Below are 26,611 nucleotides of genomic sequence, written 5' to 3'. Positions count from 1 at the left end.
GAAGTGCATGAGAGAGGGTATGTCCCACTGTACCAGTTATTAGGGTTTCTTCCCGTTCCATTCATGTATGGAACGCAGGAGAGGTAATTCTTTGAATGTCTTTGTGCATGCTGTATTTATTTTAATCTTGTCCTCACAATCCCTATATAAGCAATACATAGGGGGTTGTAGTATATTTGTAGAATCATAATTTAAAGTCAGTTCTTGGAATGTTGTTAGAAGATTTTCTTGGGATAGTGTACGTCTATCTTCAAGAGTCTACCAGTTCAGTTTCTTCAACATCACTCTTGCACTCTTCCAGGGGTCTAACAAACGTGTGACCATCCGTGCTGCCCTTCCCTATATATGTTTAATATCATCTGTTAGTCCTATCTGGTATGTGTCCCCCATATTTGAGCAATATTCTATGAATGGGTCGCACTCTTGATTTGTAAACAATCTCCTTTGTAGACTGATTGCAATTTTTAGTATTCTACCAATAAACCAAAGTCTGTCACCTGCTTTACCTAAGGCTGATCCTATGCGATCATTCCATTTCATATCCCTACAAATTGTTACACCCAGCTATTTGTATGATTGGCTGATTCCAACTGTGACTCACTGATATTACGGTAACACGATACATCTTTTTGTTTTGTGGAGTGCACAATTTTACATTTCTGAACATTTAAAGCAAGTTGCCAATCTTTCAGCCTCCTTCAGACAGTACTTCACTGTCTATAACTGCATCATCTGCACACAGTCTGAGGTTACTATTAGTTATGTCTGCGAAGTCATGAACATGCAACATGAACAAAACGGATCCCAACACACTTCTACATCTGATGAGTCTTTCTCACCAGCTAAGCAATTTATCATTATCATTCTTTCGATGTGCTTGTCTTCTGGCTAATAACTTTTCTACTTCCAACTGTGACCTATCCTCACGTACATACTATATTCCATCTCAAATTTTTCACTCATAAAATTAATAATCTATACAACTGAGCTACATGACCAATAACAACATCTCTAAGATATAAATAGTGAAATTTTGCAAGATATACACCAGTAAGGCATTGCGTGAACTTAACATTACATTAGAGTGAGTGAAATACTGGATGAGTTGTTTCCATGTTGCATTAAAAAGACTGATTTGGAGCTGATTTTGCATAGATCAACCTTGTATATACTATTATAAGTTCACTGTAAACAGGCTGCCAGTAAATGCTAGAAATAAAGAGTATGAAAGCAATGGCCATTCAGTCTGCGTGGGAATGAAATTGTCAGCATGGATTAACTGAATTAATATGTTTGTTATGTTTCAAACCATTTAGCTGATCTGTAGTGAAATATCTATATTCTGTGAAGGAAGCTCCACCACCAAGTGAAAGTACGAACAAATTGACCATGTCAGTAATTAGGAAGACTCAAATATGGAACTTTCTCTGTAAAAGTCATCTAAAAAATCATGATACTTTTTATTCTACCTTTTTTCTCCCTCAATGCTACTATTCATAATTCACTACCTGACACAGCAGTTAATAAGCTACATTCATAATCACCATTCTGGGCAGCAGCATTGTAAACTACGACTAACAACATAAATGACAAGTGAATGAATTCTTGTCTTTAATAGAGAACCAATTCAGATATTTAATTGGTAAGGTGAGACAGTGGTTTGTCAATTGAACTGGCATGGGTATAACTTTACTGGATAGCAGTAATGTATCTGGCATGCTGTCCGAATTGAAATGATTGCTAGGCAAAGATACTGATGCCCCCCGCCTTTAATTGACATTTAGGCCAAATATAGCCCAGTCATTACTGTGAACTATGGGGCAGAGGGGTGTGCTGGGATGTTCTCCAAAGGGTCTAGTGGTATATCAACAACGGGATCAGCAAGTTGCAGAGAGTTGGAATGTAGCGCTTGGAAGAGGCTCATCAGTGTCGTAGACAGTTGACAGCTCCAGCTGTTGAGCTTTTTTGCATAATAGCTTACTTAACAGCTGCAAATAAGAACTCACTCAATAAACTGAGAGTAACTCCAGTATATAAACATGAGCTCATTTTGCCCACTCGCATAAGAGAACTGAGCAGGAAATGCTGGGTAGGTAGAGTCTGTCTGTAAAGTGAAAAGTGAGCAGCACTCATGGTGGGAGGAAGTTGCCTTTCCTGGGAGAACACTACAGCTGCTGTAGGGGGTTACTAAGAATTGAATTCTACCCTGCAGTCTGAAACTGTATGCAGAAATTTTTGTAGATTCTATTCATATGCATTACCTGTGTTAGTGTAGTTAGTAATTCATATATGCATTCCATGTAGTATTAATGCATTTTGTGCAAAATTGACGCTTGCAGGGCATGCCTGTGCTCTGCGTCGCCTGTCATTCATTAGGCGCAATTTGGGGGCTCGTATAACTCTGTGAAACAGTCTGCAGTTTTTTCTTGTGACATAGTGGCTTGGATAAGAGTGAGGGATTACCTGCTCAAACTTCAGTTTGCAGACCTATGAAAAAGGGAAGTGCATGAACACAACTAGTGACCTACCTTCCCTCGCGCTTCTACACACCACCTCAATGCAGTTACAACCCCAGAACACAAAATATTCCTTGTTGTGGCTCTAGTGCACTTACATATGATACAAACATTTGTTATTAAACCATTTCATTTATAGGTACACATTAATTCTACAGCATTAGAACATATTTTTAATAATCTGATTTTTCTATTCCCTGCAACATGGAAACTATCAGCCACACACACACACACACACACACACACACACACACACACACACACACAAAAAGAAAGAAAGAAAGAAAGAAAGAAAGAACTGCTTTGGTAAAAACTTTTAACTGGGACACATTTTCAATAGAAGTCGCAGTTTTACGTTATTCAAGAAAACATGAAAAAGTGACCTTTGAAACAACCCCAAACCCAACACTCACCCCCACCAGTCAGGATTTTTAGTTCATAACACTCCCTCCAAGCACTGTGCAAAAACTTGCAACTAAACGATTTTCCCCCCTAATCTACCTTTTTTTGGCCCCCATTGACTGGACAATACATGAGAAAGACAAACATGAATTCTAGAATAATACACAGAATGTTGAACACCTAAAGCACTGAAAAGTGGAAACACAAATATCAGATTTGCAAAACAACTCATCTAACAATTTCATCCTACTAACATAAAAATACCCATAAGAATTAATAATAATTTGCAGACAGCTAATGCCTTACCTACTACTACTTAACAAAGATACAATACAGTAACTTTAAGCATCAAAATTGACAAATGTTGCCTTCCTTTCTCGAATACATAATCTTGGCCTAAAATTACCGATACAGATTTCGAGTGTCTCGCAGATGACATCCACATCACAATAATTATGTTCAGGGTTCCATGACATTTGCAAAACAAAAACACACTATTCTGCAGCTAACTTTCTGTGTGCTATTTATCATACAACACCACATAACATAATCTCAAACTGATAGTGTCAAATGACTTATGGGTACTACACACTAGTTAAATCTACAAGTGATAACCACTATGCAAGGCAAAACAAAGTCTAAGGATCACTAGTAAAAACTGACAAATGGGGCCACTCGAATTTCTCATCCTCTGGATGCCAAAAACTATTCCTTTCTTGTGCTACGCTGAAAAATTTCTCACAATGTGCAGGAATGTCACCCAATTCAACAGTAGCAAACAAACTAATTTGAATTATGTTGATGTCCTCGAAAGCCTGTACATTCCGGGCACTGAGATCAGCTGCATCGAGACCGCAGACCATACTAGCATACTGTTTTGAAAAGATTGGCAGTGTTGGGCCACTGTTAGACTTTGGCAGAATGGCCTGATGTTGGCCACTGTGACCGCAGCCTAAGTAGGTGCGGAGTTTGAGAGTATGAACTTCATGTAACAGTTCACTTTACCTAAAAATGACTGATTCCTTGATGTTCTTAGACGCTTGCACCTTATCAGTGACAAGGGCTTCAGCAGACCCTTCCCCAATTTGTGCACTTGTCAAGATGACAACACAGGTTGTCATCTTTAAGTTGAGCAACCACTGCTATATAATAACATTGTTGACATAGTATGTACAATTAGAAACTTTACGAACAGGTTGTTTCATTCACTCTGAAAGTAAATAGTTATATTAATATCTGCTAAAATGCATGCTGAGAGTTAGGATCTTCTGTTTTTCTGTGTTCAAAGGCAATTTTAAATGTTCTTCTGCAAGATAAACCCTGGAAACATACTGTCCCCCAGTAAATTTTACCAATAATTCCTTAGATCATGGAACAGGATAAAAGTCTATTAAACGAAGTGTTAATGGTGGCATTAAAATTATCACACTCTAATACTCCACAGGATTTCTTCACCTTCAGTGTTGCTCATTGACTGGTGCACACGATGATACTTAAACCACACATCCTATCTATCTCAGCTTTTACTGTTTCTTGTGTAGCAAAGGGGAATTGACATGCCACATATAAACATTGTCATGGAGCTAGTGTCATTTTGTGCACTCTAAGATTCTTCATGGAACTTAATGAGATGATGAACAACTGTTGATATTTGGTGAACAATTTTTTCAGCCATTAAGAGAAATGTTGAACAATAGGTTTACTTGATCATTAATTGTACAACCAAACAGGAAAATCTGTATAATTAAAAAATGTTAACTGCTGACACTTCCTGGCAGATTGAAACTGTGTGATGGACTGAGACTCAAACTTGGGAGCTATGCCTTTCGCAGGCGAGTGCTCTGCCAATTGAGCTACCCAAGCACGACCCATGACCCATCCTTACAGCTTTACTTCCACCAGTACCTCATCTCCTATCTTCCCAATTTCACAAAAGTTCTCCTGCAAACCATGCAAGACTAGAATTCCTGGAAGAAATGATCCTTTCTTCCAGGAACACTAGTCTAGGATGGTTCGCAAAAACTGGAACAACAACTACTACTAGTAGTAGTACACAAAGTAGCTTATTGTGGCCAGAGCTACCGATGTTGTGTGCATGAGGTGTGCCAGCTTGTTTGAATGAATTGTGTGTGTTTCTCTTTTTCTGACGAAGGCTGAGGCCGATAGCGTATGTGTATGTGTCTTTAATTGTCCCTGTCTGCAACTTGTTCCCTTTGTGGTGAGCAGCAATCTACCTTTTCATACATTGTTTATTCTACAAAAGAGTAGATGAAAAATAAAGACCTACATAATTTAATATTAATGTGCAGATGAATAAATACAGAAATGAGTTACAGTTAAAAGGTGATTGCAAACTAACCACATGAAGAGAATCTAACAAAGACACTACGTTCCAGAACCAGGAAGTGATTCATCCATGGAGAGAGATTCAAAGTTTGAAAAGCTTGAGGCAGCTCAAGAACAACAGTCACCCAGCATATCAGTTTGAGAGAGATGCAAGACAGACCAGACAGAAATCAATAATGAAATGTCAGAAACAGATAAGATTTGAATACCTGACAAGTCAGAGGAGGCAGAGCAATACAAGCTTATGATAATGAAGGCTATACTTGGAAGTATAAATGAATGACAGTGATAGAGGACAAAGAAACAAACATTTGGAAAGCCAAAGTAAATAAAAAACAACATATACTGCAATATTTGAAAGAAAAATTAAAACTTAAAAGAAATATGTGACAAGGTACAGGGAAACAGTATCAAAAATTGAGAGGAGGAGGAGGAGGAGGAGGAGGAGGAGGAGGGGGCAGCAGACAGAAGAAATCAGTAAGTATGTAGCCAATGACACAAATGATTAGAATTAAGTTAACACCAAATAGTTGATGGGAACCAGGCACTTTCTGGCTAACAAGTTCTCAAGTGTGAATGAATACAAGTAGATGAAAAATAAAGACCTACATAATTTAATATCAATGTGCAGATGCATAAATACAGAAATGAGGTGACTGCAGAGAGATGTGACGATAGGGAAATGTTTTGTATATTTTGCCATATGATATCCATATCACTCGTTCAAAGACTATGAGCACTTATTCTTCTTCTTCCATTCTTCCAGTGACAAAAGCTTGAGAATAATGACTAATACTTGTGTAGTATTCTGACAGAAACTGGCATTTGTCAGTTTGCTGTTTCTGCATTCACTAAGAATAATTAAACTCTAATTTTACAAAGAATGCATGATTTGTGATATATTTAATGTAACAATTATCAATTTCCATAACTTACCATCTGGATTGCATGGTTGTACAGAATTCTATCTGCAGTGATACTAGTGCTTGATGGATCTACTCCTGCTTTTTGCAGAAGCCCAGGAGTATTTAGCTGCTTGCACTCATTTAAACACTGGTGAAATTTTGAATTCAACATACTGACCACTGCAAAGAGGAAAACAAAAATGTTGAAACACTGTAATGTGACACTTTGCTTTTTATATGACGTACAACAAACTACTCACATTTATGTAAGTTTAAAAACAGTGGGCTGTAGTGATATTTCTCTCTTTTTTTTCTTTTTTTTTAGAAGTGAGCAAGAAATAACACGCATAAATGGAAAAGGCACAATGACTTAACACGGATGTTACTTGAATAGATGCAGCAGTTATGGTGATCATTCACGTAAAGTGGGAAATCGGATTCGTATCCCAGTCCAGCACAAATTTTCACTTGTTGCCACTGAATTATTTCAGTGCCCACAGACGTGGCTGATGTCAGTATCTCTCTTTCATTATATGTATGCAGAATCATAAATCTGTAGTGTCTGTTCTTTTGATCATGTCTGAGAGAACAGACACCACACATATAGTAACTGATGTCACCAATAAAATGGTAAGAACTTTTACTCCGTTTAAAAGGGTGTTTTTACAGACAGTAAGCAGCTGAAAATGACAGACACTATGTTCACTGTCTAGTCTACAATACCCACAATTATACTATTATACAATACTGAACACACTGATACTACAGCGATAGAAAAAATAAAGCACTGTCTGAATGCTAGGCTGTAGTTTTTTTTTTTTTTTAATAAAGCACTCTAAGCAACAAATTCAATGCATAATTTTATTTTTTCCAATGCTGACAATTACAATTACAATCATTATAGGAATTGTTGAAACATATAAGCTATCAGAAAATTTCAGAAATAGAAAGTTTACGCAAGCTAAATCAAGAGTAAATTATTTTCAAACAATATATAAAACAAATAACTTAGGTTCTGACATCAATCAAGGAAAATAAGATGATAAAAATAGTCAAAAATGTTTTGTCAACGTTTGAAAAGAAAAAGAGAAAATTTTTGTTTTCTATTACAAGTATCACTAACTTCAACTATGCGACAAATTAAAGAGTAGTATTGGCTATGCTCAATATGTAGGAGGGGAAGGAAATTATTATGAAGACATCCATATTCCTACAATTTATTATCCAATAGAAACAAATAAGCAAAACACATATATTAGGGAAGAGATGAGGAATATACAAAACAGCTATTTTGCAACATTTATGAAGTCTTGCATGCGGCATGAACAAAGAGTAATGGGAATTTTTGTTTTTCTTAAAGAATCTTTATTTATTCACAACATCAACTTCATCCTGTTCAAAGTAATCTCCCTGAAGTACAATATACACTTGTGCCAGCAACTTTTCCAGTCTTATAAGCAGCTCTGGAACCCACTTTTGGTTTCGGTGTTCAGCTCCTTTAGCTAAGTGATTCTGTTTTTTATCTCATCAATGGTGGTAAAACAACATCCTCTCATGGCTCTCTTCAGCTTCAGGAATAGACAGGAGTCACAGAGGGCCATGTCCTGAGAATACAGTGGCTGAAGCAACATAATTTTTTTTTTTTTTTTAAAAAATTACAAAGAACTATCGAGGTATGTAGGACGTTATTGTGATTCAATTTCCACAAGGGGTTTAGTCACAATTCTGGTTGTGTTTTTAATTGCTTCATGTAAATGGTGCATAACTTGCAGGTAGTATTCCTCATTGACACTGTGACCATGAGGCAGGAACTAATGATGCATTATCCCATGTAAGAAAAGAAAACAGTGAGAATCTTCACATGTGGTAGTACTTGTCAATTTTTTTCCCCCCCTTGACTCTTAAGGTGGTTTCAGTTGGGATGATTAGGCCTTTGTTTTGACATTATACCTGCATACCCGTGTTTTTACTGCCTGTTATAACCCCCTTTAGAAGTTCTCGATTGTTGTCAACTTCATTCAGCAATTCCTGAGTGTTGTCTATTAAGTAACTTCAGAACAAACTTTGCTTCTACATGTTTCATGCCCCAAACATTTGAAAAAATTGCATGGCATCAGCCAAAGGATATGCCAACATTCCCAGCAACTTTTCTGATGGCAATTTTCCGGAACCATTTTCTTTACTTCTTCCACACTGTCGTCAACAATGTTAAGTTGCAGACAGGCATAATAAAAAGATAATTACACATTAGTTTATGCCAGAAGAGGAAAAACACACACACCCATATTCCTTCAAACAAGCAAGCACACCTCATGCACACATGACCACCATCTCCAGCAGCTTGCACTGGAATGCAACTGACATGTAGAGTGGTAGAAGAGTATGGGTGGTGGGAGAGGAGATTGCTGTCTCACAGAGCAAGCAGGGACTAGACTGTCTACAGGTGCAGCATCAGGAGGCTGTGGGAGGTGAGGGGGAGCCCAAGCGAAAAAGAAGAGGTGTGGGGAAGGGGAAAGACGGCTGGGTGAAGGGCTTGGGGCATAAGTTATGTTATGTTTGGAGACTACCCTGGGTTCAGGCCGGGATAATTTTGGAAATGGAGAATGTTCTGTAAGGATAAATGCCATCTGCCTGGCATTTACATTGTCGTGATGTGCTACAGTGTCCAGGGCATTTGTTGTCTTCCTCCTCTTTGAAACATTTATACCAATCGTAAACTCTTGTCTTACTTATTGTAGACTCACCAAAAGCCACAGTCAACATTTTGAATGTGGTGCTGTATGTTACTCCATATTTCATCCAAATTTAATGCAAATTCTTTGATCCACCTTTTTCGAAAGCAAATATTTGCTCAGCACTCGAAAACACGTATCACCTTTTAGAGTGTCAACAGTAAACTAAAGATTTAAAACAACTGAAATTGCACACATTCATCAGAAAATGTATACCAACAAGATAAAAAAATATTTTGAAAATTGGATTTATATAGACACCAAAATTAAAATTTCCAGTTACTTTTTGATAACACCTTGTACAGAGACAGTAAGAACTAAATTCACTTAAAAACTCAGGAACTTGTAGAACAGAGTAAATATGTAAATATATTGGGCTTATCAGGATTCTCAGCTGTTACATTATATATATTGACATAATAAGCATCCACAAAAACTATTGCTGAAAATTATTTATTCTGCACTAAAACATATCTATATTAAAGTGCTCATCAACTGCCACAGAGCTGACTGACTTTTATGAAACTCATCACACTATAAGAGCATAATTAAAGATCAACAAACACATACTAATACACCATCTTATTATTGAGCAGTCTTGTTCCTTTTTGTAAGACCTTTTGTAACAGGAAAATTACATATATAAGAAAAAATGATAATTATGACTGGGAGTAGATAGTACAATCTATGTGCAAAGAAATGTTAAGCTGAAATCAGTTTTCAGTTTGTTGACTGGTTATCTTTGCATGCTATGGCAGAGAAGCTATTTACTGCACTGCAACAAACTGAATGTGCTTGGCCTCTAGGGAATGCCTATGCTACAGAAAGATAGAACAAGAAACTAATAATAATAAGAATAAAAACAATAATAATGGTGGTGGTGATGAGACATGTAGCAGAACTACAACCATGATATGAATCTCCCTTCTGGTAAACATCTGCTGACAGTACTCTGTTGCTGTTCCCATCTGTTTGACACATTTCAGAGCAAAGTATGCCTCCCAAAAAGTAGATATCAAAACTCAAACATTGAAACAATTTTCAAATTCAACACCTGATTGTATATCTCTGGGGAAAAATGTGTAACCTAGGTGAGCAATTAATAATACCGAGGAAGTATGGTTACTAATATCACCAGGATTATCTTCACTGCTCAGATTCAAAGTTACATGTTTGTTTTGTAGATCTTGAATGTGTTGATAGTGTTTATTCTGTCAAGAGTACCACTTAAATCCTACAGATGATTCCTCTGTGAACCTTCCAGTGATTCATTTCGCACTGTCCTTTAGTCCATAGCATATACAAGGTCATTAGCAACTAATATTTTGTTGTCATCAACATTAGTGCTGCTGCTATTACACAAGTCTAACTAGACAACTAACTCAAAGTCAGAGTTTCCTTGTGCAGCACTCTTAGTTGTCGACACAATAACAGTCTCAAATATAAGTTTAGACAAAAATCAACAGGAAGAAAGTTAAGAAACCAACCCCTTGCCACAGGGGTCATACCTCTATGGAAGCAACATGTACAAGACCTGCCCAATTCACCCAGCTAATACATCGAGTCATATACTAGCTCTGCTGCAATCACTGCACAGCATTTTCTTTGGGCATGACCATCAACCAGCTGTACACTGGAACGAATGGCCACTGCCAAACTGTGGCCAAGAACAAAGTTGACCAACTAGTGGCACAATAGGCTGCTGAGTGCAACTTGCTTGAGTTCAATGGCTGCTTCACAAACCATGCCATTTCAACCCTTCCTCCCAGCACCAGTTTTTCTGAACTATGTAGATGATAGTTATCCTTGCAACATACCCTTCACTCCTGTGATTCTCCTGGACTCAATCTCTGCCAAACCACTGTACCACACTCTCTACACAATACTTTCTGCTTCCTCTGACCTGTCTTCACCTCCTCCCAATTCACACATCCACATCATGTTCACTGTACACTACAACTAACCGGCTCTAATACCTGTGTGTCACATGCCTATCCCATGTACCTGGTATCCCTCCCTCTCACATTCCTAACCTGCATACCTGCTGTCTTCCTCCAATCTGCTAGCTACCCATCCCAAGTCCCTCCCCCTGTTTCCTGCCTCTTTCTGCCTCTACTCACCCCACTCAACACAACGCAATCCCTGCCTCAATCCACCCACCAAGCTGCGATCTCAGCACTGTGTGTCCAGCCGGCAAATGAACATGCACTCTGTGTGTGTGTGTGTGTGTGTGTGTGTGTGTGTGTGTGTGTGTGTGTGTACACACTCAAGCTCATGAAAGGATTTCTTCTGGAGGCTAACTTTTGTCAATGACCTAACACTTCTGCTATTCGGTGAGTGATCTTATTCACTCTTAAATTATTTACATTCTGTCAGAACCATGGTTACACTTTAATGAAACATCAAACAGTTACTTCCTCATAAATTACAAACCTTAACATGAATGAGAGTACACTACCACTGAAGAGAACTGACATCAGTTTTGTTAGCTTTGAGACAGCCTGACAGTTGTTTTAAGCATGCCAGCATTTTTGTAGGCTTGTTCATAATGGAGACTGCATACATTAGCTAATTAAGAATAGCTAAATGGATTACTTTGGAACATAAAAATCTTATATCTGGAATTTTAAGACAAAAACAATATAAAAAATGCACACTCTGCTACTCAGCACATTCGAGCAGGCATCTTCCTCTGTGTGGCCATATGTTATTCTATCCCAACTCTTCCATTGTTTGGATTTTAAGGTTAATGAGAATTTAGTTTCAACAGGGACCACAGCCATGATAACCTTCTTGAAAGCAATGAGTTTCCTGTACTGGCTCTGAATCCTGTTGCATTAAAATACTGCAAAGAATGCCTTACAGGATTTTTGGTGAGGTTGTTACATACCACAGGAGCAAAGTCAAGTTAGTGAATTTAAATGAAAGCATTCACTTTAATAGGAAGTGTCTTACTAATAATGTGCCTACCACGTATGTTAACATCAAGGTAAAAGCTAAGATGAGTGTAGCTCAACAGACTGAAAAGAAAAGTGAACTCTTATGGACAAGAGCAGATTCATAATAAGTTTTAACAAAAAAAAAGTTTAAGCGTTAAACTATACCTTATAAATTTAGTACTTCATAGGCAGTTAGAACCTGCCCAATTAGAAATCATGTACAAGGTAGTTCAGGAATATATTCAGATGCAAACAAAGTAGTCCCACATAGACTTAACAATAAAATAATGTCCCACTGTGAGACCAGGCAGAATAATCATGGATAGTGCAACATGAAGTGGAATGCAATTTTGCATTTTATCAAAGAAAAGCAAAAAAAATTGGAAAAACAATCCAGGAATGTCAGTCCTAAGAATAATTACATAATATGTGAAATCAGTATTAAACTAAAAGTGTAGAAAGCCATAACAGTTGGGAAAGACAGGGGAAACACAGTCATTATCATCTAACATGATGAGTACGTAGATAAAGCGCACGAATTCTCTGCTAACGACAAGATCATTAAATTTGATAAAGAACCTAGCAAGAAATTCAATGCCTTGAGCAGGAAAACTATAAGGAATTCCAAATTCCTTTTTAAAGATAAAAAATAATATCCCTTCTTGCAATAAACCACAAGAAATCTATGCTGAATGCACAAATGAAAACACATAAACAACATAATCCCATCTGCCCTATCATGAACAATGTACATAGTACCACTTATTTATTAAGCAAAAGCTTAACAGTTTGATCAAAAGACTACATATATGAATCCACACATGGAGTAAAGAATTCTGAAGAGATGATAAATGATATTCAAGATGACAAAATCCCAACTCTAACACTAAGCTAGTGTACTTTGACATCACCAAATTACACACATGCATCTATAGCACAGAGTATCAATATCATAAGAACTAATTTGCATAAATACAAAAAGATTAGCAATGAAGAAAAGAACAAATTTAACTACCATGGCTGGTCCTCTCATATAATTATTTTGCATTTCAGAGTAATGCGTACACACAGCAAGGGTAGTTCCACATCAGGCAAGTTTGCACACATTTTCATCAATCATACTGACTGCATTTCTTTTTCAAAAGTTTAAACAAACAGCTGAAAAAAATGGTTCACTATAAATGTTATACCAACAACACACAGTATTCTACTGTATGGCACTGATACAGACATGATGGGTCGAGGACAAAAATACATATATCTGAAAATGATCGAGGGAGATCAAATCTAATCATGTATTTTAAAAAATAAACAATAGATTAAAATTGTTTTGAACACTGGTTATGTTTGATAGTTCTAAAGATGAGATTAATGTTATGTTTCTCCAACTGAACAGCATTCATAGTAAGATAAATTTTATGTTGGATCTAGGGCAACGCTTCATTTCTTGACATCAAAACATTAAATTTTTCATAAACCTACAACAGATGTCATTATTCACAATTCACCTTGACATCCCTTTTATTCACAATTCATCTTGACATACCTTTCATTCTGTGATATGAAAGTTAATAAATGTTTCTCTAGAAAAAAAAAAAAAGAGATTGATAAAGAACTTCAGATACTGAAGCAGATTGTGAGGAATAACAGATACAAAACAGATATGGTACAAAAAATGTACAATAATAACAGGAAGAAGGGAAAATGAACAGTAGGATAACACTACTAAAGGAACCAGAGACAGGAAAGCCTTTATACAGTGTTTTACCCTATCTTCACAACATCTCAAGTAACGTCACGAGAGTTTTCCGTAACACCAAAATAAAAATAGGTTTCTACGCATAGAACTCTCAAGAGAAAGAGACTGTAGCACAATACTCAAAAGAATACCTCAACTCTTACATTCAGGTATCTACAAAATTGACTGTCGAACATGTGGTAAGTTCTATGTACGTCACATGGGCAGAACATGTAGTGAAAGGTTTAGGAGACTCAAATTATGTTAGAGAGGCACAAGGCACATAATATAGCTAATGGAATGCAGATCCTTCATAAACCAAATAAAAACAAAGTTATGAGCATTCTTGAGGAGGTAGAATTATGTAACAGTTTTCACTAACATCCTTTAAGTAATGAAGAAATCAAACTAAAACACTCGAAAGTTCCTAGAAAACTATGATCAGATACTACATACCATTTGACACCTTACAGTTGTTTTGCAAACTTGATAGTATGTAACTACAACCCCGTTATTAATTACTTTAATTATGTTATTTATTTCCTGTCTTTTACCTGGTTTCAGTGATTCCGTAGTTTAGTTACTATGAGGTATGAGAATTGAATGTGGGCTTGTACATTGGTGCAGTATTTAAAAAAAGATGCCCAAGTCGTATGAGCATAACCACCAGTTTCATCTCTTTCACATTTTTATATTTTTATCTTTACAGTAGTTTAGATATTTTCATACAAAGACTCTAACTTGCATGCTGTATTCACGAAGTGTGCAGGAGAATGAGTCTGTATTTGGCTTATATAACATAAGATGTCACACTAAAATGTCACGAAAATGGTGTCATACGTGGTTATGTTGTTTCTCTTTTGATTTTAATGTATCCTAATGGCTATGTTTTTAAGAAGTAAGATACTGCTGACAAAGGCCTCAATGGCTGAAAGCTTTAATTGTGTGAATCTTTTCGTTGTGCCTATCGCGACTCAGCATCTCCGCTATATGGTGAGTAGCAACTTTCCTTCTCTGGTACTGTTACATTCCAGAAGAAAGTTCATTTTTTCTGTGTTAAGTGACAATATGCTTTCCCTGACAGTTGTAAAACTTATCAATATTTTGTCTAAAAACAAAGATGATGAGACTTACCAAACAAAAGCGCTGGCAGGTCGATAGACACACAAACAAACACAAACATACACACGAAATTCAAGCTTTCGCAACAATCGGTTGCTTCGTCAGGAAAGAGGGAAGGAGAGGGAAAGACGAAAGGATGTGGGTTTTAAGGGAGAGGGTAAGGAGTCATTCCAATCCCGGGAGCAGAAAGACTTACAGGTACCTGTCCTTTTTTCCCCCTAAGGTAAGTCTTTCCGCTCCCGGGATTGGAATGACTCCTTACCCTCTCCCTTAAAACCCACATTCTTTCGTCTTTCCCTCTCCTTCCCTCTTTCCTGAGGAAGCAACCGTCTGTTGCAAAAGCTTAAATTTTGTGTGTATGTTTGTGTTTGTTTGTGTGTCTATCGACCTGCCAGCGCTTTTGTTTGGTAAATCTCATCATCTTTGTTTTTAGATATATTTTTCCCATGTGGAATGTTTCCCTCTATTATATTCTTATCAATATTTTGAGTAGATAAGGTTTTCTACACCAGCATAGAACTTCCCAGCACTTCAGGAAATGAAACCCAGCCAAAAACAATGTGTTTTGGAATTGGATGTGCGGCAACTTGTACACTTCATATTTTTGTATTACAAAATTTTAGTGTGGCGAATATAACAGTTGTATTAGACACATGTTTTCAATTTATGCTTAACAATTTGGAAACCAAGCCCAAGTACAGCTGCGGATCACTATTTTCTAGACACACTAATTACCTACCATTCAAAAATTAGACTCATTACATATGAGATGAAGGTGCGGGTGTCCTGTTACCTGTCCTTGACTGGTGCTGCCTTCTGTTGTCTATTTATAGAATTACTTTAAAAGAAACAACAGTGAACATTAGAGCTGTTTTGAGCATGGTTCGGAGAAGGCAAAACAATTCACTGGCAAAACAAGCAGAAAAGAAGCAAATTGTATAGCTCTGATTGCAAAATATCTCTCTGCACACCAGAACACTTCAACTCTTCCACAAATAAGACAATTACTTGTGAAATTGCTCAAAAACACACCTCACACTTTTTTTTAAGGATAATTATACTTTTTACCATCATTATTGCACAATTCATAATATATGAGAGAACTAAAATAAATATGATTAACTAACCTTGAAGCCTGGTCTTTTTTAGAGTATGTTACCCTTTGTTGTTGTTGTTGTTATTGTTGTTGTGGTCTTTAGTCCAGAGACTGGTTTGATGCAGCTGTCCATGCTACTCTATCCTGTGCAAGCGTCTTCATCTCCCAGTACCTACTGCAGCCTACATCCTTCTGAATCTGCTTAGTGTATTCATCTCTTGGTCTCCCTCTACGATTTTTACCCTCCACGTTGCCCTCCAGTACTAAATTGGTGATCCAATGATGCCTCAGAACATGTCCTACCGACCGTTCCCTTCTTCTAGTCAAGTTGTGCCACAAACTCCTCTACTCCCCAATTCTATTCAATACCTCCTCATTAGTTATGTGATCTACCCATCTAATCTTCAGCATTCTTCTGTAGCACCACATTTCGAAAGCTTCTATTCTCTTCTTGCCTAAACTATTTATCATCCATGTTTCACTTCCATACATGGCTACACTCCACACAAATACTTTCAGAAACAACTTCCTGACACTTATATCAATACTCGATGTTAACAAATTTCTCTTCTTCAGAAACACTTTCCTTGCCATTGCCAGTCTACATTTTATATCCCCTCTACTTCGACCATCATCAGTTATTTTGCTCCCCAAATAGCAAAACTCCTTTACTACTTTAAGTATCTCATTTCCTAATCTAATTCCCTCAGCATCACCTGACTTAATTCGACTACATTCCATTATCCTCGTTTTGCTTTTGTTGATGTTCATCTTATACCCTCCTTTCAAGACAGTGTCAATTCCGTTCAACTGCTCTTCCAAGTCCTTTGCTGTCTCTGACAGAATTACAATGTCATCGGCAAATCTCGAAGTTTTTATTTCTTCTCCATGGATTTTAATACCTACTCAGAACTTTTCTTTTGTTTCCCTTACTGCTTGCTCAATATACAGATTGAATAGCATCGGGGAGAGGCTACAAACCCTGTCTCACTCCGTTCCCAACCACTGCTTCCCTTTCATGTTCCTCGACTCTTATAACTGCCATCTGCTTTCTGTACAAATTGTAAATAGCCTTTCGCTCCCTGTATTTTACCCCTGCCACCTTCAGAATTTGAAAGAGAGTATTCCAGTCACCATTGTCAAAAGCTTTCTCTAAGTTTACAAATGCTAGAAACATAGGTTTGCCTTTCCTTAATCTTTCTTCTAAGATAAGTCGTAGGGTCAGTATTGTCTCACGTCTTCCAACATTTCTATGGAATCCAAACTGATCTTCCCCGAGGTCGGCTTCTACCAGTTTTTCCATTCGTCTGTAAAGAATTCGTGTTAGTATTTTGCAGCTGTGACTTATTAAACTGATAGTTCGGTATTTTTCACATCTGTCAACACCTGCTTTCTTTGGGATTTGAATTATTATATTCTTCTTGAAGTCTGAGGGTATTTCGCCTGTCTCATACATCTTGCTCACCAGATGATAGAGTTTTGTCAGGACTGGCTCTCCCAAGGCTTCTAATGGAATGTTGTCTGCTCCCAGGGCCTTGTTTCGACTTAGGTCTTTCAGTGCTCTGTCAAACTCTTCAGTACAGGGTGTATACAGGGACAAGGAAAAAAAATTCCCGGATTATTCCCGGATTTCTCCCGGATACCCCGTTTAAAAAATATTGTTTTTCCCGGGCGAAAATACACTTTTTATGTGCTAAGTGACAGTAGGTTTTCCGTAGATTTTCCCTCGGAACTGTAAAACTAATGAATCCTTTGAATGGTTAACGTTTTATACAATCGCATAGAACTTCCCGGGGAAAAAAAAAAAAAGAAAAGACGGGGCAAAGAAGGTTTTGGAGAGACCTTTAATTAAAAAAAAAAGGGAGAGAAATTTTGGAAAGACCTTTGATTTGCATCAACATATACGCTGCATATTTTCATATTACAAAAGTATAAATTCGAATTGCACCAAACACAGCGCGTTAGTTTCCGGAGCGTTGAAACCGAGACTGCGATGTCCTTTTGTAAGCGAGTCATATCTCAAACCACGAGATCTCGTCAGCCGATGACAGCGGCTATTCAGAACATAGGACACGTGTTATAGTCAGCCAATAGCAAGATCACTGGTCACATAGCGCGAACACGCATGAGGAAAAGTTAACGGTTTACATTAATGTATGCCGCACTGTATATCTTCTAGAAAAGCTAAGCTTTAACATATAATGTTAGTCTCTAAGATTAACACGCTACAACAGAAGCTAAGCTTTCACATGTAATGTTGATATTTTTTTGCGTGTGTTATACTTTAAGACACATCACACAAATGTGCCAGTAAATTTAAAATTATGACATAAATGTCTCGGCTCGAAATTCTTGTAAGTGGCTGGTCCTCAAACTGTTCTGTTTCGAACGCTCTGTGATTTAGATATCCATCCCACTTTCTCACACGTAACATAATTCATCTTGCGTAAAAAGAAATTTACTTTGAAAGTAACGCTTTTCTAACCACCGTTCGCAATACTATTCGGAGACTGTTAGAAATAGGTTCGATTTACCAGTTGCCAGAGAGCACCAGAAAACAGGCATAATTATGCGTGTGCAACTGCAGTGTTGTAGGAAGCCCATATGTTCGTGCGTATAAAGCACTAAGAGAGCTTACATTACACCATAAAAGAAACAGTGCATCAGAGGATACTCCAAGAGCATCGGAATTTCGTAAACCATACTAAAATGCATAATTCGGCTTGATGTGCAAATTGGCTTTTTCCAGATTCACAATGAAGTAGGTTCCATCTGATATTAAGCTTTTCAGTGTGGTTTTAGGGATGTAAATTTTCTTGGAGTATCAGTACTCTACGACCTCATTTTTCGTTCTTTATTATGGCATAATGCCATATATGGCAGAAGATGATAACGTGCACTTGAAATTCAGCGAACAGTTGGAAGTAGCCAATACTGTAAAATGATCGCCTCGGCGGAAAGATTAATAAAGCCAAATTTCTTTAGCAAACTTGCAAAAATAACTTCACTGTTCTGCAAGGCGATTAATGCTTGACCGCTACTAACTTGGAAATAAAATCAGAAAACTGAAATTAATAATATATTTTTGCCCTCCGTAATTATGTGAATGTATTTTAATTCACTTGATAGCTCCCAGCCACAGAAATCCGTATTGTTTTCATTTGACGTGGGAGCAGTACACGAAGAGAAGCAGCGAATTCACTTTACGTAAACACGAGTCATGTGGAGGTTAACCCCCTCCCCACTACAACTCAGACAACTCTGTGCAACCGTGAATCTGGCAGCTAGCGCGCGCGAGAAAAAAATTTCTCGTTTGCATCTGGCTGCTTGCTGCTACTACCGGTACAGCCAACAGCCAAACTTCAAGTAGCGGGAGAAGGTACTGCTTATACGCGAGTCAAATGCGCATGCGCAACAGATCGCTGGCAATTGGTCAAACGAACCTAATGTGAACAGTTGTGACGTCATGCTCATGGCAAGCAGTTTATTGTTACGAAGAATTACAGTCTTTGCCCTACGTCCTTTGACATATTTTTGCTATTTGCAGACGCTTGTGCGTGCACGGTTGATTGTTGTTGTAAATTGCACATTTCCTTTGCCACTAAAGTTTTATTTTTTTCCCTCTCGTTTATATTTTATTGCTGCAGTATCATTCTCCAGTAGCAGGATACAATAACATTCTTTGCTAGAGAATCACTTCTGCAGTCAAAATTACAAAAAATTTAACTTAAAGCTAAAACAATGAAAAATTCCCGGAATTCCGAAAAATTCCCGGGTTTTTCCCAGTTTTCTCCCGGATGAAAAAATTCTCGGGTTTTTCCCGGATTTCCCGGTTGTCCCGGGTCGTATACACCCTGCAGTATCATATCTCCCATTTCATCTTCATCTACATCCTCTTCCATTTCCATAAAATTGTCCTCAAGAACATTGCCCTTGTATAGACCTTCTATATACTCCTTCCACCTTTCTGCTTTCCTTTCTTTGCTTAGAACTGGGTTTCCATCTGAGCTCTTGATATTCAAGCAAGTGGTTCTCTTTTCTCCAAATGTTTCTTTAATTTTCCTGTAGGCAGTATCTATCTTACCCCTCATGAGATGTCTCTACATCCTTACATTTTTCCTCTAGCCATCCCTGCTTAGCCATTTTGCTCTTCCTGTCGATCTCATTTTTGAGACGTTTGTATTCCTTTTTGCCTGCTTCACTTACTGTGTTTTTGTATTTTCTCCTTTCATCAATTAAATTCAGTATCTCTTCTGTTACCCAAGGATTTCTACTAGCCCTCGTCTTTTTACCTACTTGATCCTCTGCTGCCTTCACTATTTCATTCCTCAAAGCTACCCAATCTTCTTCTACTGTATTTATTTCCCCAATTCCTGTCAATTGTTCCCTTATGCTCTCCCTGAAACTCAGTACAACCTCTGGTTCTTTCAGTTTATCCAGGTCCCATCTCCTTAAATTCCCACCTTTTTGCAGTTTCTTCAGTTTTAATCTACAGTTCATAACCAATAGATTGTGGTCAGAGTCCACATCTGCCCCTGGAAATGTCTTACAATTTAAAACCTGGTTCCTAAGTCTCTGTCTTACCATTATATAATCTCTCTGAAACCTTCTAGTATCTCCAGTTACCCTTTAAGATACATAAAACACAAATGTGTAAGTAAAATTTTAAATAACTTCATAAATGGCTGGTCTTCTGGGCTCAAAATTTTTCTAAGCGTCTGATCGTCAGGTGTTAAATTTTAAATGAGACAAATTCTCCATGACTTACAAAACTCATCACACATTCTCACACACAATTCATCTTGCGTAAAAGGAAATTTACGTCGAAAGTAATGCTTCTCACACCACAATTCACAATACTTTCCCGTGACCTGTTACAAATGTAAACAGTTGTGATGTCAAGCTCATCAAATACAGTTTGTTGTTATAAAGTATTGCATGTGCATAGCCTTCATCATAAAACCTTTGAGACATTCAGATGCCAGCAGACACTTGTGAGATGTTTTCTGTTGTTGTAAATGGTACATTTTCCTTGCAATTAAAGTTTTATTTTGGTGTTACTCTCTCATTTATGTTTTACTGCTGCAGTATTATTCTGCAGTAGTGGGCTAAAGTAAAAGTCTTTGTTACAGTATCAGCTATTACCACTCAAAATCACGAAAACATAACTGACAACTAAAACAATGAGAAATTCCCAGGTGAAAAAATTCCCACATTTTTCTTGAATTTCCCAACTGTCCCAGGGCATATACACCCAGGTGCATCATCTTCCTTTAAACATTTTTATTGTTATCAACTGCACAAAACAACTATTAAAAATGGCATTATTGTGAGTTTTATACTTTGCTAGTATCGATTATCATCCTTCTATGAGGAATAAAGAGGAAATAATGCTTTCTTCCCCTCCTAACATTTGTGTTAATAACTTATATAACATGGATCACACATAGAATGTACCTTTACACGTTTATTTTTGACCTGTATGACAGAAGGCGTCGCTCCACACAGTTCAGTGATCCCTCAGACTAGTAAATGACTGAGCTGTTTGCTACTGTTTATACAAAAGCAGATACTATGGCTACAGCTCTCAAACTTCGTAACCTATTTTACCATGTCATTTTCAACTACTGTCGATTTACCGTTTTTACCTGTACTTACAAAGAGTTTAATTTTTATTTTACTGTACTGTATATCATGCCAAGCATGCACTGCCCATGAAATTATATGACATTAAACCAAAAAGTGTGCTATTTTTATTTTGGTGACTATAACCAATGGTTGCTCTGCAGCTTGTATTCTAATTATGTTTTTCTGACAAGTGTGCAGCTGCTTTAAAATGACCAAAACGTTGTAGAACACAAAATAAAGTGGATATAAAGAACAGCCAATGCAAGAAGAAATTAAAGAGATGTTTTTCATATCAGCCCTTGCAGAGGTAGTACATTAATACCAAGAAAAATAATATTGGGCGATTAATGATAGCCACAGGGTGTTCTTTCTGTTTTAGTATTTAACTCAGCCATCAACACTTTGGAATGACAAATCTGTACGGCAGTGTGGTAAACAAGTGACATTTGTCAGAGAACAAGCCATGCTGTACAACTGTAACAGAAATTAGACTTCTTTAATTTTATTTTTGACATCTAATTTTGCTTTATGGCAAAGACAAGAGGGTGGGTGGTATTTAAAATCCTGCTGATAATACTCCATTTTTTATGGACTTCCCAAATTTAGTCTCAACAAAAACATATGAAGAACCAGCTGCAGTCATAGTTTAAGAACTGTCTTATCTACAAATACATTTTGAAATCTACAAAAATACCAACACAGATTACTGGAACATCAAAAGCTACTGGTATAAATTTGGTGAACAGATTATTACCATTCTTGTTCAATACAACATTGTTTACAATTTTTATCTCTCATTCAATATTTATAGTATCATACTCAAACCTGCTTAAGAGTTCTACAAATATGAACCAAGTTAGTGCTAGTTATGAGCTAAAGATGATATCATAAAAATGGAAAGGAGAGAGAACCAGTAACATGTCCGATACACTATTATTTCATCAGTTTGGGTGTCATGCAAGAACAAAGGATGCAGCAGAAGCTTAAAATATTTTTGCTGTCTACAAAGAGAATGCCACTGGAGAAAGCAAGGATGAAAATAGCTATATTATTTCAAATGTGTGTGTGTGTGTGTGTGTGTGTGTGTGTGTGTGTGTGAGAGAGAGAGAATTTCTAAGAGACCAAACTTCTGATGTCGTCAGTCCCTGGACTTACATACTACTTAAACTAACTTATGCTACGAACAACACACACACCCCTGCCCGAGGGAGGGCTTGAACCTCAGGTGGAAGGGGCTGCACAATCCATGACATGGTGTGTCAAACCAAGCGGACACTCCACACAGCATATTATTTCCAAGAGGAGTACTTGGTATAACAATCATGCATGCATGCATTGTCTTTGGTTAATAAAACGAAGTCCTCACATAATTTGGGTGATATCTACTTACTCAAAACAAAAATAGTCTAAACAATTCTAAAACATTTTAATGCTGATACATGTGCTTGCTGACCACTACAAAAACAAATAAATAAAAAAAGCCTAAAAAAGATCAGCCACTTCAATAACTCATCTAGTACTGTATTTACCTAAGTATAAGATGATGCTGAATATAAGACCCTTCAGCAAAACTTTTTTTATTATTTATTTTGTGCATTTTCTGACTAATTAAAATTACAAACTGTTTTATTGATTAAAAGTATCTGCTAAAAAGTTAACATTATACCTATTCTAAACTTACACCCTTCGTTATTATCTACATTTTGATAATACAAGGAGAAATAAAATAAACAAAAAGAAATGGTTTACATAATTTTTACCTCCACTACCTTTTTACTAAGCCTGTTATCTGTGATACCACTATTTTAATCATCATCATTATCCTAATAGCAGAGCTGTGAAATTTATATTTTCATGGTCATTTATATTTGGTTACTTCTCCCGAATATGTTGCAATTTATGAGGCTGTGGTTATGGCGGGACATGAGAACACAGCTGTTCTGCCTTTTTGCCTCTGAATGTTATCTTTTCTTAATAAACAGCATAAATATTTGTATACGGTATCCATGCATGTATGAGTACTTTTATTGCAAAACTGTTCAAATACCATACACGAGTTTGTGAGATTATAGAATTTAATGCTATTTCCTCCTGTCTTTCAAAAAAATTGATAAATTTTAAGTGGAGCAACAGACTGTTGTAGTGGCTAATTCATCCCTTGCACTAGTGTCATGTGAGCCAAATATCATGTGATCATTCGAGCAAGATTGATACATATTGAGTGCTTTGGTGTATCAGAACATATCTAGCCTGTTTGAATGTGAATATCATTTGTGCATCTCTAACCTCCAGAATTCTTAAAAAATAAATCTGCATGTGACCCGAACAGCCAAAGCTTCATCTTTAAATATAAGAGATCCACTATATTAACCTGTTAAATGTTGACCTTAGCAGCAATAGTTTAATCTGTGAATATAAGTGACCCTGTACTTTTCAAATGAAGAATTTGGGGTAAATCCTCATCTTATAATCGGGTAAAAAAATGGTAGCACTGGCAACCTTTGGAACATTTTTATATCTCATGATCCACATGTCTCTTGTCAATAACTAGTGGACATGCTGACTAGTGACCACTCATTCATTAGGAAACATTTTTGTTCCACAGGTGAGGTTTGAAAATAGTGAACACAGGTACCGCATTCTTCAAGTAAAACTAAAGCATATACATTTCTGCTAGCTCCACACCAGTTGTCACACACACATCTGCCAGTTCTAATCATGATTCTTAGTCATGCCAAAAAGTGGTGGCTTTATACAACATAAAAAAGAATGACTGTCCCCTGAGAACACAGCAACTGTATGTAAGATTCTATGCATTCACAGAAAATAGTTTGTGTGGTTGATAAGTGCAGCATCCTGTACAACAAATTACCTATAACAAACATGTAAAGCTTTCCACAATGCTGTTAAAGAAAGCTATTCAGAAATCTGGTTGGGAAGAGATTCCACAGACCCCATAGTCTCAGACCCTAAGCTCTCAAACTTCCAAATTTTCCATTATTTATCCTTATTTTCAGATAAAACATCTTCTTCAAACTTTGGTGGGTAATTTCTTCTGCTCCAAACCAGAAATCTTCTTCGATATGACACTGAGAAAGTATACCAAGAGTAGAAGATACACAGACAATGGACAAAAATGTATTGCTGATTAATTACAGTTTGCTAGTTGCCTCAGCAAATAAATAGCTTTCTCACAGCCAAAAAGCACAAGGTATATTTCTATCAATCAAATATGAAACCAACTGTCATTGTTATTTACCATACACTGGAAGAAATGTTGAAGGTTTGAGAACATAATGCAAAAAAATTGTGAAACAGGCAGTTTTGCAGTGCAATAAAACACAGAACATGCATAATCTGGAATTAGCAAGTAAACTAGAAAGACCTAAAAATATGGCAGAGAAAATGCCAAGAGAGTTCACGAAGCGCATACAAGAATCAATGTAAAGTTAATACTATGAATTAAGAAAGTCATAAGACTTTTAAATCAGGGTTCAATCTCATCTGATGTTACAAAGCAACCAAAAAGCCATGAGAATAGCCGAGAGAAAAGTCTCAAGGTGAGAAACAGAAGTTTCTTTTGGAGATGGGGAATAACTGCGCAAAGCAAGAACTGATGGTATAGAACTGAGAAAAATCTTAGAGAATGAGAACCCCTTTCACTAAATGTCACATATCACAGTATATGATTTAATGTGAAAAAAAAAGCCACAAATTTTTTTGGACTCTTACTCACCACTTTTGACTGACGCTGATGGTTGCAGTACTCCGGCTCGCAACTGCTGTGTTGCTAGATTCAGTCCTGAGCTTAAAAGCTGCAATGCACGTACAAGCAGGACCAGCTGCTCAGCACGCCGAGTTCCTTCACTCTGTCGTGATCCTCCTCCTCCTCCTCCTCCTCCTCCTCCACCACCACCACCACCACCAACACTACCACCACCACTCCCTGCACCATCCGCTAATGCTGCTAGTGGAGTTGCGCGAGATGCTGCCAACTCTGCTACACAGTCCGACAGTGCTAACACGAAATTTAGTTTGGCCAGTGTCTCATTGTGTTCCCTCTGTAAAACATATAAAACAAACTATGAAAATACGACACTTATTTGACAGCTATTAAACATGTCACTAATATACTAAATAATTAACCATATAAACTCGAACAAAATAAATTGTCTTCTGATAGGACCTTATTCTTAACTACTTCAACAGAGATAAAACAGAGGCAAAATACCAAGAACTGACCCGTGAACATATATTATCACCTGTGATTTAATTACTTTTAGACTGTTTGTCAAAGACAACATCTACAAGGGCGATTATGCAGCATTTCAAAGCCAGAGTTATCAACCTCCAACCATAAAAAAAAAAAAAGTGTAAAAAATCTGATGTAATAGATCAAAACATCCCTGTATTTTGTTAACAAAGCAAGATGAAATACAAAGCTGTACAACAATTAAAATATTTCCAGAATGAGATTTTCACTTTGCAGCGGAGTGTGTGCTGATATGAAACTTCCTGGCAGATTAAAACTGTGTGCCCGACCGAGACTCGAACTCAGGACCTTTGCCTTTCGCGGGCAAATACTCTACCATCTATGTTATCAAAATAAGTGGTTAGTTGATTAATATATTGTTACATCCTGTACCATAGTTGTACTGGACAAATGAGACTAAACTGCATGAAAGGATATTTGTCAGAAGAATTAAATAACCATACCATACATGAAAGTGTACCTCTCTACAAACATGCATGCATGCATTGTCTTTGTTTTATTAACTAAAGTCCTCGCATAATTTGTGTAATATCTACTTACTCAAAATATAAATAGACTAAACAATTCTAAAACTTTTTAATGCATACATATGTGCTGGCTGACAACTTAAAAAAAGGGGGGGGGGGCTACAAAAGATCAGCCACTTCAATAACCCATCTAAATCTCCCTCCTTATGAGCAGACTTGGCATTTAACAAATTTTAATAATATCTCTTTCCTTTCATTATTTTCTCCATTTATTTTTTAGGAGAATTTTATTTGAATTAGCCAATAATGTATCTGCTTTCAAAACAAAATTCATAGTTAATAAAGTATCTGCTTTGGAAATTGGATTCATAGCTAGTAAAGCATTTGCTTTGAAAATAGAAGGTCCACAGCTACTCTTTAAGTGCTTTTTATTTTATCTGTTTATGT

At 37.0% G+C, this 26,611-nt stretch overlaps 1 protein-coding gene across 1 annotated transcript in view; it reads right to left on the bottom strand.

Annotated features, from left to right (window-relative positions):
• The window catches only part of LOC126182811 (serine/threonine-protein kinase unc-51), a 186,347-nt gene that overhangs the window by 33,571 nt on the left and 126,165 nt on the right, over positions 1 to 26,611 (bottom strand). The window contains exons 18-19 of the mRNA XM_049924881.1: positions 25,161 to 25,485; positions 6,201 to 6,349 (exon numbers count right to left, since the gene is read on the bottom strand). Coding sequence (XP_049780838.1) covers positions 6,201 to 6,349; positions 25,161 to 25,485 — 474 coding nt within the window. The remainder of the gene's footprint in view (positions 1 to 6,200; positions 6,350 to 25,160; positions 25,486 to 26,611) is intronic.

This window comes from Schistocerca cancellata, chromosome 1, assembly GCF_023864275.1.
Source record: "Schistocerca cancellata isolate TAMUIC-IGC-003103 chromosome 1, iqSchCanc2.1, whole genome shotgun sequence".
Lineage (NCBI taxonomy): Eukaryota > Metazoa > Arthropoda > Insecta > Orthoptera > Acrididae > Schistocerca > Schistocerca cancellata.
The sequence above is the reverse complement of the archived record's forward strand: the minus strand, read 5'-3'. Positions and strand labels throughout refer to the sequence as shown.